Source organism: Tachyglossus aculeatus, chromosome 13 (assembly GCF_015852505.1).
Source record: "Tachyglossus aculeatus isolate mTacAcu1 chromosome 13, mTacAcu1.pri, whole genome shotgun sequence".
In the NCBI taxonomy this organism is placed as follows: domain Eukaryota; kingdom Metazoa; phylum Chordata; class Mammalia; order Monotremata; family Tachyglossidae; genus Tachyglossus; species Tachyglossus aculeatus.
The window spans coordinates 3,373,444-3,386,938 of NC_052078.1; the positions used below are offsets into that span (position 1 = coordinate 3,373,444).

The 13,495-nt window shown below is 56.0% G+C and overlaps 1 protein-coding gene across 9 annotated transcripts in view; it reads right to left on the reverse strand.

The window, feature by feature from the left end:
- The window catches only part of MAP4 (microtubule associated protein 4), a 132,347-nt gene that overhangs the window by 39,678 nt on the left and 79,174 nt on the right, over positions 1–13,495 (reverse strand). For all 9 annotated transcript variants that reach the window (XM_038755622.1, XM_038755619.1, XM_038755615.1 and 6 more), the window contains exons 8-10: positions 13,369–13,452; positions 11,877–12,026; positions 8,235–8,366 (exon numbers count right to left, since the gene is read on the reverse strand). In XM_038755622.1, coding sequence (XP_038611550.1) covers positions 8,235–8,366; positions 11,877–12,026; positions 13,369–13,452 — 366 coding nt within the window. The remainder of the gene's footprint in view (positions 1–8,234; positions 8,367–11,876; positions 12,027–13,368; positions 13,453–13,495) is intronic.

Below are 13,495 nucleotides of genomic sequence, written 5' to 3' on the forward strand. Positions count from 1 at the left end.
CTAGTAAGTGCTTAACAAATACCACAATTCTTCGACGTCTTCTTCTAAATCAAACCAAAATTAGCCACTGTAGAGTGCAGAAAAATGTCGTTAGTTACCCCAATATTAATAATAATAATCATGGCAGTTCTTAAGCGCTTACTATGTGCAAAGCACTGTTCTAAGCGCTGGGGAGGTTCCAAGGTGATCAGGTTGTCCCACGGGGGGGGTCTCACAGTCTTCATCCCCATTTTCCAGATGAGGTCACTGAGGCCCAGAGAAGTGACTTGCCCAAAGTCACCCAGCTGATAATTGGCAGAGCCGGCATTTGAACCCATGACCTCTGACTCCAAAGCCGGGCTCTTTCCACTGAGCCACGCTGCTTCTCTGATCCCAAGATGTCAGAACCGCAGCCTCCACACATAATAATAATAATAATAATAATGGCATTTATTAAGCGCTTACTATGTGCAAAGCACTGTTCTAAGCGCTGGGGAGGTTACAAGGGGATCAGGTTGTCCCACGGGGGGCTCCCGGTCTTACAAAAGAGATATAAAAGAGAGATTGTGTGTGTGTGTGTGTGTGTGTGTGTGTGTGTGTGTGTGTGTGAGAGAGAGAGAGAGAGAGAGAGAGAGAGAGAGAGAGAGAGAGAGAGAGAGAGAGAGAGAGAGAGAGAAAGAGATTGTGTATGTGTGTTTGTGTAGGGAAGGACAGAGGCCCACAAATGGCACAACCACTAACGACTGCCAACTTGGACTTCCCGAGCGCTTAGCCCAGTGCTCTGCACACAGGAAGCGCTCAATAAATACGACTGAATGAATGAATGCCTGCAGGCGGTCTGAAAGGGGGCATCTCTCCCTCCGTGCGAAATAGTAGCGAGCTCTGAAATTACAAACGGCTCTTCCGTCTGGCGAGCAGATTTTATTTACGTAAAAGGGACTTGAAACTGTTAAGTTGTGGGTTTTTTTTCCCCCCCCTTGGTTTTGTTGGGGTTCTTTTTAAAGTTTCTAAGCGACTTGGGGGACGTACCACTACGAGGCGGGCGATCTTGGCTAGGCGTCACCCCATACTTGCCCGGTTTTAGGAGGCCAAACAGTCGTCGACGCCTGGAGCTGGCGGGCTAGCGGGCCAACTGGACTTCCATACCGACGAGCGTCTCATTTTGGGTTGGGCGGGGTGGGCTGGTACTTGAGAAGCGGCGTGGCTCAGTGGAAAGTACTTCCCAAGCGCTTAGCACAGTGCTCTGCACACAGTAAGCGCTCAATAAATACGATTGATGGACTGATTGATTAGCACAGTGCCCTGCGCACAGTAAGCGCTCAATAAATACGACTGATGGATTGATTAGTACAGTGCCCTGCACACAGTAAGCGCTCAATAAATACGATTGATGGATTGATTGATTAGCACAGTGCCCTGCACACAGTAAGCGCTCAATAAATACGATAGATGGATTGATTAGTACAGTGCCCTGCACACAGTAAGCGCTCATTAAATATGATTGATGGATTGATTGATTAGTACAGTGCCCTGCACACAGTAAGCGCTCAATAAATACGATTGATGGATTGATTAGTACAGCGCCCTGCACACAGTAAGCACTCATTAAATACGATTGAATGAATGAATGAATGAATGAATGAATGAATGAATGAATGAAAGAGCCCGGGCTTGGGAGTCAGAGTCCACGGGTTCGAATCCCGGCTCCGCCGCATGTCTGCTGTGCGATCTTGGGCAAGTCACTTAACTTCTCTGCGCCTCAGTCCCCTCATCTGTAAAATGGGGATGAAGACTGCGAGCCCCCCGTGGGACAACCTGATCACCCTGTATCCCCCCCAGCGCTTAGAACAGTGCTTTGCACATAGTAAGCGCTTAACAAATGCCATTATTATTATTATTACTTGCTAAGCCTGTATGCCAGGCACCGCACTACGCTCTGGGGAAGATCCAAGCAAATGCAATCGTATTTATTGAGCGCTTACTGTGTGCAGGGCACTGTACTAAGAGCTGGCACTATACTAAGCGCTTCAGATTGGACACAGTCCCTGTCTCACGGTCTTAATCCCCGTTTTCCAAATGAGGGAACTGAGGCCCAGAGCAATGAAGTGACTTGCCCAAGGTCGCACACAGCAGGAGGGTGGCGGAGCCGGGATCAGAACCCAGATAATAATAATAATGATAATAATGACGGCATTTGTTAAGCGCTTACTACATGCAAAGCACTGTTCTAAGCGCTGGGGAGGATACAAGGTGATCAGGGTGTCCCACAGGGGGCTCACAGTCTTAATCCCCATTTTACAGATGAGGCAACTGAGGCACAGAGATCCTTCTGACTCCCGGGCCTGGACTCTAGCCACTAAGCAACGCTGCTTCTCTGCTCTTACACATCCTCGAGGGGTGTAAATAATAATAATAATAGTAATAATAATAATAATGGCATTTGTTAAGCACTTACTAGGAGCAAAGCACTGTTCGAAGCACTGGGGGGATACAAGGTCATCAGGTTGTCCCACATGGGGCTCACAGTCTTAATCCCCATTTTCCAGATGAGGGAACTGAGGCCCAGAGAAGTGAAGTGACTGGCCCAGAGTCACCCAGCTGACAATTGGCGGAGCCGGGATTTGAACCCATGAACTCCGACTCCAAAGCCCGGGCTCTTTCCAGTGAGCCACGCTCCACGGCTCTCGCCCGAAATGGAGGGCCCCGCGCCCAACGGGGCGACGGCCCGCTGCCTGCATCACGCACACGAAACGCTCGCTGTTTGCTCGCCCGGGGGCTGGGTGGGGAAGAGGGGGAGACGGTGAAGATTTGGGGAGGCAGCCCCCCATTTCCCGGACGCGCTGGGCCACTTTTCCAGATGAAGGGCGGCAGAGGGATCAAAACTCTCCAGTGGCTACCAATCAATCGGCGCATCAGGCAGAAACTCCTCCCCCTGGGCTTCCAGGCTGTCCATCCCCTGGCCCCCTCCTCCCTCACCTCCCTTCTGTCCTTCTCCAGCCCAGCCCGCACCCTCCGCTCCTCCGCCGCTGATCTCCTCCCCGTACCTCGTTCTCCCCTGTCCCGCCATCGACCCCCGGCCCACGTCCTCCCCCGGGCCTGGAATGCCCCCAATCCCTCTGCCCATCCGCCAAGCTAGCTCTCTTCCTCCCTTCAAGGCCCTGCTGAGAGCTCACCTCCTCCAGGAGGCCTTCCCACACTGAGCCCCTTCCTTCCTCTCCCCCTCGCCCCCCTCTCCATCCCCCCCATCTTACCTCCTTCCCCTCCCCACACCACCTGTATAGATGTATATATGTTTGTACATATTTTTTTTACTCTATTTATTTATTTATTTATTTTATTTGTACATATCTATTCTATTTATTTTATTTTGTTAGTATGTTTGGTTTTGTTCTCTGTCTCCCCCTTTTAGACAGTGAGCCCACTGTTGGGTAGGGACTGTCTCTATATGTTGCCAATTTGTACTTCCCAAGCGCTTAGTACAGTGCTCTGCACATAGTAAGCGCTCAATAAATATGATTGATGATGATGATGATGATGATGATGATGAGGGGAGGGAGAGGCGACCTACCCCGTCCTAATTCTTCTTCAACGGCTTTTGATCCGGACCAAAGTCTCACCTCCCCTTCCTTTCCCAAGCTACGTCTTTACTTCGACTGGGAGCCCCACGGGGGACAGGGATGGTTCATTCATCCATTCAATCGTATTTGTTGAGCGCTTACTGTGTGCAGAGCACTGTACTGAGCGCTTGGGAAGTCCAAGTTGGTAACACATAGAGACGGTCCCTACCCAACAGTGGGTTCACAGTCTAGTTGGTTGGTTGGGCTCCACCTAACTCACTTGTACCTGGCCCAGCGTTTAGAACAGCGTTGGACACGCAGTAAGCGCTTAACGAACACTGCGGAAAATAATAACAATAATAACGATGGCATTTGTTAAGCACTTACTATGTGCAAGGCACTGTTCTAAGCGCTGGGGAGGGTACGAGGTGATCAGGTTGCCCCACGGGAGGCTCACGGTCTTAATCCCCATTTTACAGATGAGGTCGCTGAGGCCCAGAGAAGTGACTTGCCCAGAGTCAGACAGCTGACCGTTGGCACAGCCGGGATTTGAACCCATGACCTCTGACTCCAAAGCCCGGGCTCTTGCCACTGAGCCACGCTGCTTCTCCAGCAACAAACCCAAAACACACCTAGGCCCGCGAACACCACAAAAAAACAAAAAAAAACCCGACCTGGGCCCTGAGTGGGCGGAGAAGACTTATCCACATAAATCCATCCCCCGTTAATGAATGTAATTCGGTTAACGCCTCACACACACACAAGGCATGCCCACACGGAGAAGCAGATTCCAAAAACTGACCGGATGCAGGGTGGTCCCAGTGTTAATGTAGGAGGCTCGTCCGAACTCTTCCCCGTCCCAGCGCTCAACCCCGAGGGGAGGTGGGGGCCGGAGCGGCCAGTGACCCGCGCCCCCAGCCCCCTCAAAGGATGGCAGCCGTCATGCCTCGGTTGCCAGGGGCCGCACGCTGTTAAAGGAGGGTTACCCAGTCCATGCCAGCCCGCCGTCGCCGAGTGAGGGTATGATTAGAGCCTGGAGTGGGCGGGGGGTGGGGGGGGGCGTCCGGCAAAGCCGCTGACCACGCCGCCGCTCGCAAGCACACACCTCGCCCCGGCCGGGGCCGGTTCATACCGTCAGGCTTGGGCTGTTTCGGCTTCTGGCGGTCCTGGGCGGCGGTCCTGGGCAGCGAGGGCGGCGGGCCTCGGGCCTTGGTGGGCCGCATGTAGCCTTTCAGCCCTTCCGCCGCCTTAGCCCGTTCGTCCCTCTTCCCGGCTCCTGGGCCCTTCGGCCCCGGTGGCTCCGCCGCCTTGGGACGCAGCGCCTCTTCTTCGGGCCCGGGAGGCCGGGCGGCCGTGGCCTGGGCAGCGGGGCCGGGGCCCGGGGGTGTGCCCTCGCCGCCCGCGTCGGGTCTGAGTTCTCCGGTCCGGTCTTCTGGAGCGGTGGGAGGAGGCGGAGACGCCGCCGCGGGGGCCTCGGCGCCCGCCGTTTGGGGCTCTCCGGTTCCGGCGCCCTCCGCCGCCTCCGGCCCCGCCTTGCTCCGCTCGGGTGCCGGGCCGTGGGACGCCGGGGGGGCCTCCGTCTTCCCCGGGGTGGGCCTGCCCCTCCGCCCTCCGGGGCCCCTTCTCCTCCAGCTGCCCCGGGGTGCCCCCTCCCGCCTTCGGCTCCGCCTCCCCGGAGCCCCCCTCTCCGACTTTCCGATCCGCCTCTCCTAACGGGGCCTCGGGCCCGGGCCCTGCCTCATTTCCCGGCAGCCCAGGTGCCCCCGGGGGGGTCCGTTGGCCCATCTTGTGGCCGGCCGGGCCCTCTCCTCCGCTTCCATCCGGCCCCGGGGCCAGTGAGGGGGCCGGGCCCGCCGCTAGGCTGGAAACTTGGGGGCTGCCGACCTGGGGCGCCTCGTGCCCGTCTCTCACGCCCTCTCTACCCCCAAATGCCGGGACGGTAGGCTTCGAAGCCTCGGCCGACTCGCTCCCACTCCCCACCCGGGGCCCCGTTAAGGCCTCGCTGACCCCCCTACTCTCCGCCCTGGACAGAGGGAGGGTCCCCTGAGGGTCCGGCTCCTTGTCCCAGGAAAGCGGCGGGCCCGGCCGTCTATGGGTGACATTCCTGTTCTCATCTACACAGGCCTGGGCTTCGGGGCTGAGGTCGGCCTCCGTTGCCACGGGAACCTGCACTTTGGCGGCACCCGCCTCGGACCCTGGGATGATGAGCTGCTCAGAGGAACTACTTTGCCCCTTTCCGCTTTTCCCATCGCTACTCCCGGGCTCGGCCCTGCCGGCCGGCGAGCCCCGTCCCCGCCTCGCGTCCTCCTGACTGTCCCCCGGGAGCCCAGCGGGAGCGAACCCCATCCCCGGGCCTTCGTTCCGGACGCTCGCCTCTGTTGTCTTCCCGGCGGCAGAAAACCTATCTGCGGTTGCTTCCTTCTCCCCGCGAGCCCGCGGCTCGGAGGAGCCGGCCTCGACACCCTGACCTTTCCCGTCAACTGGAGCCTGGGGGTCGGAGACCCGCGGGGGCTCGAGAACAAACCACTGGCTACCTCCGGGGACGTTTCCGGGCCCATCCCGGCTGAGCGAGGGTGGGCCGGCGGCCCCGAGCGGCCCCTCCGGGGAGCCGCTGGCTTTGAACTTCTTGTTCCTCCCGTCGCTGCCCCTCTTCCTAGGTTTCTCCCGGGCCCAACCGGCACCAAAGGGGTCGGCGGAGCTCCTCGCCTCCTCTCCTGCCTCGGCTGACGCCCGCCCGGTGGGGTCGAGGGTCTGCCCCGTGCCCCCTCCGCTCCCCGGAGGCCCGGGCTGCTCAGAGAAGCCGGAGCCTGATCCCCCGGCCGGTCCGTCCGCCACCAGCGCGGCCACGAGGTCGGCCATCGGGTCGGCCGTGATCTCCCGGGGTCGCTGGGCGGGCGGCGAGCCCGGCCCCCGGCCCGTCCTGCGGCCGCGCTGGGGGGAGCCCTCTCTCGGGGACGGGGTCTCCCGGCCCGCCGGGACATCCGGGGCCAAGGGGGGCAGCTCCAGCCTCTCCCTGCCCTTCCCCGGACGCTCTCGGACCTTCCTGCCCTTGCCGTCCCCTCTCCTCTTCCGGAGGGGATCGGTGCCGTCCCCGGGAAGGGGGCGGTCCCACGGCAGCTCGGCGGGCAGGAACCCGGGCTCCGGGAAGCCTCTCTCGGCCGCTTGGGCCGAGGTAAAGGTCTGCGGGGGCCCCCCAGGAGCCCCTTTGCTACGGGGGCCCTCCTCTTTCTGACTACTCTCCGTCCCTGGGGTGTCCTGTCCCGGGGCAGCTGCGGGCGCCGGAGCAGAGATCCGGGGCTCCGGCTGCGCTTCCCTGCGTCCGAGGTCCGGTGGCGTGGCCACCTCCCGGTCCCCCAGACCCCGATTTGCGAGGGGCACCACCCCCGGGGACACTTCTACGTGGGCCGGCTGGGGCCGGACTCCCCCCTCCCGCGGAGGCCCCTGGTCCGGGCTGTGGGGCCCCACGCCGTGGCCTTTCATTTCGGCCCCGTGGGCGGCCCTCCTTCGGCCCTCGACGTCCAGCGCGGGCTGGGCCGGTCCCGGCCCGGTCCCCTTCTCCCGCTCCGGCCCCTCGGCGCCTTCATCCTCCCAAGGCTCCCCTCCTCTCGGGGGCGGGTTCCTCTTGGGCCTCGGTTTCTTCTTCTTCTTCTTCAGCAGGGCCGGCCCCCCCTCCGGCTCCCAGCTGTCCCTCCCCGGGTCCCAGCGGGGAGGGGCCGGGTCCCCGTAGGGGGTCTTCCGGGGCGCAGCCCGGGCCCTGGGGGGCGGCCCCCACCCCTGTCCGGGCCCAAAGGAGAGGTCCGTCGGGGGCTCCGAGCTCTTCCGCGGCGGGGGACCTCCTCCCAGCCGCTCGGCGGGGGCGTCGCTAAGGAGGGCGGGCGCAGCCCTGTCAAACAAGCGGTCACTGGACTGGGGCCCAGGCCTCACTTGGGAGGTGAGGAGACCTGAAACACAGTGAAGCCCGCTGAAACGCCGGGACCGCCGCAACGGAGGGCGGGTGGTCTCCGTTTCCCGTCACAGATTTCAACCGCGGAGCGATCGGAACGGCTCTCCCCTTGCCCTCTCCCGGCGAGAGTCCTGCCACGGCGGATCCCGCCGCCCCCCTCTCACGGGCCCCCGAGCGCCGGCCGGTCGGCGGCGAACGGAGGAAAAGGGACGGCAGAAGGTCTGAACCTTCTCTCTCTGATGTGGGGGGAAGGAGAGGCCGGGAGAGAAATGGGTCTCGACGGGAGGTGGGCGTTAAAACCCAGGGAGGAACTCGAGTCGAGACGCCCCGGCTCCCTGAGGGAGATCTGTCATCTCTTAGTCACGCTATCCACATCCCGCCGACTCCGGCCTTCCGAACATCTCTAGGATGGGGGCTGACGGAAAGACCGGAGCAGGGGAGGGGGGAGAAGACCGCGCTTATTTATCTAGAATTTGCCTCCGGGCATCCAAACGCAGCCGCTTCAGGTCCGAGCACGCGCGACCGATCGTCTCGAGAGCAGGGGGAAAGCACAGTCCGGTCGCGAAGCGCGCGAGACGTCCGCTTCTAAGCTTAAAGGCAGGTCGGAGGTCACGCCAGGGTGGGCTGCCCAGCCCCGACGCCGCAGCTCTCCCAAGCGCTTAGTACAGTGCTCGGCACATAGTAAGCCCTCAATAAATATGACAATGAATGAACGGCGGGGAGGTGGATGCCCCGTGGGGGTGAACCCCTTTTACCTGTGGGATCCCGAGGAGGATGTGGGGGTGGAGGGCGGCTGGGCGTCCCCTCGTCCACGGGCTTCTCCATCACGGCGTGGTCGGCCTCGGGAGTGGTCTCCCCTGGATGCGCTGCGGGCTTCGGGGCTGGCGCTACAAGAGAAAGTGAGCCCGGGCTTTGGAGTCAGGGGTCACGGGTTCAAATCCCGGCTCCGCCAATTGTCGGCCGGGTGACTTTGGGCAAGTCGCTTCACTTCTCTGGGCCTCAGTTCCCTCATCTGGAAAATGGGGACGAAAACTGTGGGACAGCTTGATCGCCTTGTAACCTCCCCAGCGCTTAGAACAGTGCTTTGCACATAGTGAGTGCTTAATAAATGCCATTATTATTCCCATTATCGGACGGGATCAGACGGAAAACTGGCCAGCCGGAGAAGCAGTGTGGCCTAATGGCTAGAGCCCGGGAGTCAGGAGGACCTGGCTTCAAATCCCATCTCCACCGCCTGTCTGCTCGGTGACCCTGGGCAAGTCGCTTCTCTGGGCCTCAGTTCCCTCATCTGGAAAATGGGGTTGAAGCCTGTGAGCCCCACAGGGGACAACTGTCTCTATATGTTGCCAACTTGTACTTCCCAAGCGCTTAGTACAGTGCTCTGCACACAGTAAGCGCTCAATAAATATGATTGATTGATTGTTCCTACTCAAGCATTTAGTACAGTGACTGGTACATACTAAGTGTTTCACAAATACCACGCCTCAGTTCCCTCATCTGGAAAATGGGGATGAAGACTGTGAACCCCACAGGGGACAACCTGATTACCTTGCTTCTACCCAAGCGCTTAGTACAGTGACTGGCGCTTCACAAATACCACCCCCCCAAAAAAACAAAAAGAGTCTGTGAGTTTGGCAATTTGAAGCCGAGAAGCCGTGTCGTAAAATAAAAAAATCTGGAAAATCACACTCTTTGGTCCCCTCTCATGGAGAAGCAGCTTGGCTCAGTGGAAAGAGCCCGGGCTTTGGAGTCAGAGGTCATGGGTTCGAATCCCGGCTCCGCCACTTGTCAGCTGTGTGACTTTGGGCAAGTCACTTCACTTCTCTGGGCCTCAGTTCCCTCATCTGGAAAATGGGGCTGAAGACTGTGAGCCCCCCGTGGGACAACCTGATCACCTTGTAACCTCCCCGGCACTTAGAATAGTGCTTTGCACATAGTAAGCGCTTAATAAATGCTATCATTATTATGGGACACGATTAAATCATCCACTGGTTTCATCTTTTCCGTAAAAGTAGGCGCGTCGGGCAGGCCACGGAAAACGGTTCCGTCGTCGTGCCAATCAATCAATCAATCAATCGCATCTATTGAGCGCTTACTGTGTGCAGAGCACCGTACTAAGCGCTTGGGAAGTACAAGTTGGCAACATATAGAGACAGTCCCTACCCAACAGAAACAGAGAAAATAAAATATCTTGGGCAAAGCCTTTGAGTCAAGGCCTTCCGCTGGAACACAGTCGCCTGTCCCTAAACTTTTAAACGGGATATTTCCGCGGAGATGGCAGGAGCTCGCTCGGAGGGGAAACGCAGTTCAATCCTTAGCCTTTATTCATTCACTCATTCGTATTTATTGAGCGCTTTTATTCAGTCGCGGGTGGGTGTCTGTCGTGTCACATTAGGCTCTTGCCAGACTAAACTGTTGGTGACGGATTATTAAGGGGAACAGACCAGAGAGTCATTCTTCTGCTGCTTACGGGAGGGGAGGAAAAGAAAAAAACAACCTGACACATTTCAACCCAGAGTAGACAGTTGGGAGAGTCTTAGCCTCCCCGGAATGAGCTTTTTCCCAGATTTCCAACGCTCCCAAATCACACGGGAAAATGTAGGGAGAGGGGAGGGTCTTCACCAGGCCAGAAAGCTAAAACTACAGACCAGCCTCATTAAGTCTAGCCCTCCCTAGATGGATATATTATTATTATTACTGTATGAAGTGCTTACTATGGATAAAGGACTGTTCTGAATATATTATATATATATATATATATATATATAAATGGCATTTATTAAGCGCTTACTATGTGCAAAGCACTGTTCTAAGCGCTGGGGAGGCTCCAAGGTGATCAGGTTGTCCCACGGGGGGCTCACAGTCTTCATCCCCATTTTCCAGATGAGGGAACTGAGGCCCAGAGAAGTGAAGTGACTTGCCCAAAGACACACAGCTGACAATCGGGAGAGCTGGGATTCGAACCCATGACCTCGGACTCCAAAGCCCGGGCTCTTTCCACTGAGCCACACTGCTCGGATCGACACAAGTTAAGGGGGCCGGATACTGTCCCCTGTCCCACGTGTGAGCCCTATGTGGGGCAGGGACTGTGTGGCCTTAATTTGTACCTACCCCAGCGCTTAGAACAGTGTTGGACACATAGTAAGCGCTTCATAAATACCATAAAAAAAAATGGGGCTGACAGTCTAATTAGGCGGAAGAACAGGTAGGGAATCCCCATTTAGCACATTCATTCATTCATTCAATCGTATTTATTGAGCGCTTACTGTGTGCAGAGCACTGTACTAAGCGCTTGGGAAGCTGCTTGAGAAGCAGCGTGGCTCAGTGGAAAGAGCCTGGGCTTTGGAGTCAGAGGTCATGGGTTCAAATCCCGGCTCCGCCAACTGTCAGCTGTGACTGTGGGCAAGTCACTTCACTTCTCTGGGCCTCAGTTCCCTCATCTGTAAAATGGGGATTAAGACTGTGAGCCCCCAGTGGGACAACCTGATCACCTTGTAACCTCCCCAGCACTTAGAACAGTGATTTGCACATAGTAAGCGCTTAACAAATTATTGTTATTATTGTTAATTATTGCCATTATTGTTATTATTATTACAAGTTGGCAACATATAGAGACGGTCCCCACCCAACAGCTGGCTCACAGTCTAGAAACACATGAGGAAACTGAGGCCCAGGGAAATGAAGTGGCTTGCCCCAGGCCACCCAACAGGCAACTGGCAGGCGGAATCGGAACTCAGGTCCTCTGAATCCCAGGCCTGGGTCCTGTCCACTAGGCCGCCCAGCTTCTCCCCACAGATGGTTGCCCATCATTCATTCATTCAATCGTATTTATTGAGCGCTTACTTTGTGCAGAGCACTGTGCAAGGGGAAGACCCCCTCCCCCTCGCCCCCTCTCCATCCCCCCCATCTTACCTCCTTCCCTTCCCCACAGCGCCTGTATATATGGATATATGTTTGTACATATTTATTACTCTATTTATTTTACTTGTACATATCTATTTATTTTATTTTCTTAGTATGTTTGGTTTTGTTCTCTGTCTCCCCCTTTTAGACTGTGAGCCCACTGTTGGGTAGGGACTGTCTCTATATGTTGCCAACTTGGACTTCCCAAGTGCTTAGTACAGTGCTCTGCACACAGTAAGCGCTCAATAAATATGATTGATTGATTGACCTCCCAGGCTCCTTAATGCCCGCCCCAGTCACCCGAATCCCGGGGGGCCCTCCGACCACTGAGAAATGGCTCGGCCTCCTACTGACGGAGGATCGGTCTGAGGAAACCGAGGGCTACCTTGTTCCCAGATGGCACTGGCCTCTTTCTTGTACTTCCCAAGCGCTTAGTACAGTGCTCTGCACCCAGTAAGCGCTCAATAAATACGATTGATTGATTGATTCCTTACCTGCAGGCTCCGGGGGCAGAGCTGGGGGTTGACTGACGGTTGGTTTGGTCGCCTCCAGCTTTTCTACGGCGGGCGTCTTATCTGTCGCGGGCACGGGGGGCTCGGGGGACCATCGTTTCGGTTCCATGGCTGCCACCGGTTCGAAAGAATCTGTTTAAAAGTCACATGGTTGGCTATTTATTTTATTTTAGGTATTTGTAAGTGCTTACTATGTAACAAGTGCCATTATTATTATTATTATTATTATTATTATTATTATTATTATTGTTAATGAAGCAGCGTGGCTCAGTGGAAAGAGCCCGGGCTTGGGAGTCAGAGGTCATGGGCTCGAATCCCGGCTCCGCCACACGTCTGCTGTGTGATCTTGGGCAAGTCACTTCACTTCTCTGAGCCTCAGTTCCCTCATCTGTAAAATGGGGATTGAGGCTGTGAGCCCCATGTGGGACAACCTGATCACCTTGTATCCACTTTCAGCGCTTAGAACAGTGCTTTGCACATAGTAAGCGCTTAATAAATGCCATCATTATTATTATTATTATTATTATTATTGTTATTATCCTAGCGCTTGCACACTGAGCCCCCTCCTCCCTCTCCCCATCCCCCCCGCCCTACCTCCTTCCCCTCCCCACAGCACCTGTGTATGTTTGTACATATTTATTACTCTATTTATTTTACTGCACATATATATTCTATTTATTTTATTTTGTTAATATGTTTTGTTTTGTTCTCTGTCTCCCCTTTCTAGACTGTGAGCCCGCTGATAGGGTAGTATATATGCTTGTACATATTTATTACTCTATTTATTTATTTATTTTATTTTACTTATACATATCTATTCTATTTATTTTATTTTGTTAGTATGTTTGGTTTTGTTCTCTGTCTCCCCCTTTTAGACTGCGAACCCACTGTTGGGTAGGGACTGTCTCTATATGTTGCCAACTTGTACTTCCCAAGCGTTTAGTACAGTGCTCTGCACACAGTAAGCGCTCAATAAATACGATTGATGATGATAGGGTAGGGTCCGTCTCTATATGTTGCCAACTTGGACTTCCCAAGCGCTTAGTCCAGTGCTCTGCACACAGTAAGCGCTCGATAAATACGACTGACAATGAATGAATGAACAAATGCTATCATTACTGCATAGCTAATTAGGTTGGACACAGTCCCTGTCCCACACAGGGCTCACAGTCTTAATACCCACTTTACAGAGCAGGGAACTGAGGCCCAGAGAAGTGAAGTGACTTGCCCAATTGGCAAGCCGGGATTTGAACCCCTGACCTCCGACTCCCAAGCCACTGAGCCGCGCTGCTTCTGCTTCCGTGCCCCCATTCCCCCTCCGGTCCCGGCAGCGGACTACTTGGGAAGTCGAATGACCGGCAGATAGATCAATCAATCAATCGTATTTATTGAGCGCTTACTGTGTGCAGAGCACTGTACTAAGCGCTTGGGAAGTCCAAGTCGGCAACACCTAGAGACAGATCTTTCTCCTTACCCGCAGGAGCTTGGCTGGGCGGTCCCGGCGACTTCTGGCTCGGACGGTCAAATGCCGCCCACTCTTCCACCGTAGGATCGAGGCCTACGGGAGCCAAAGAAAGCGATTAAAGTCATCGCCGACCTCG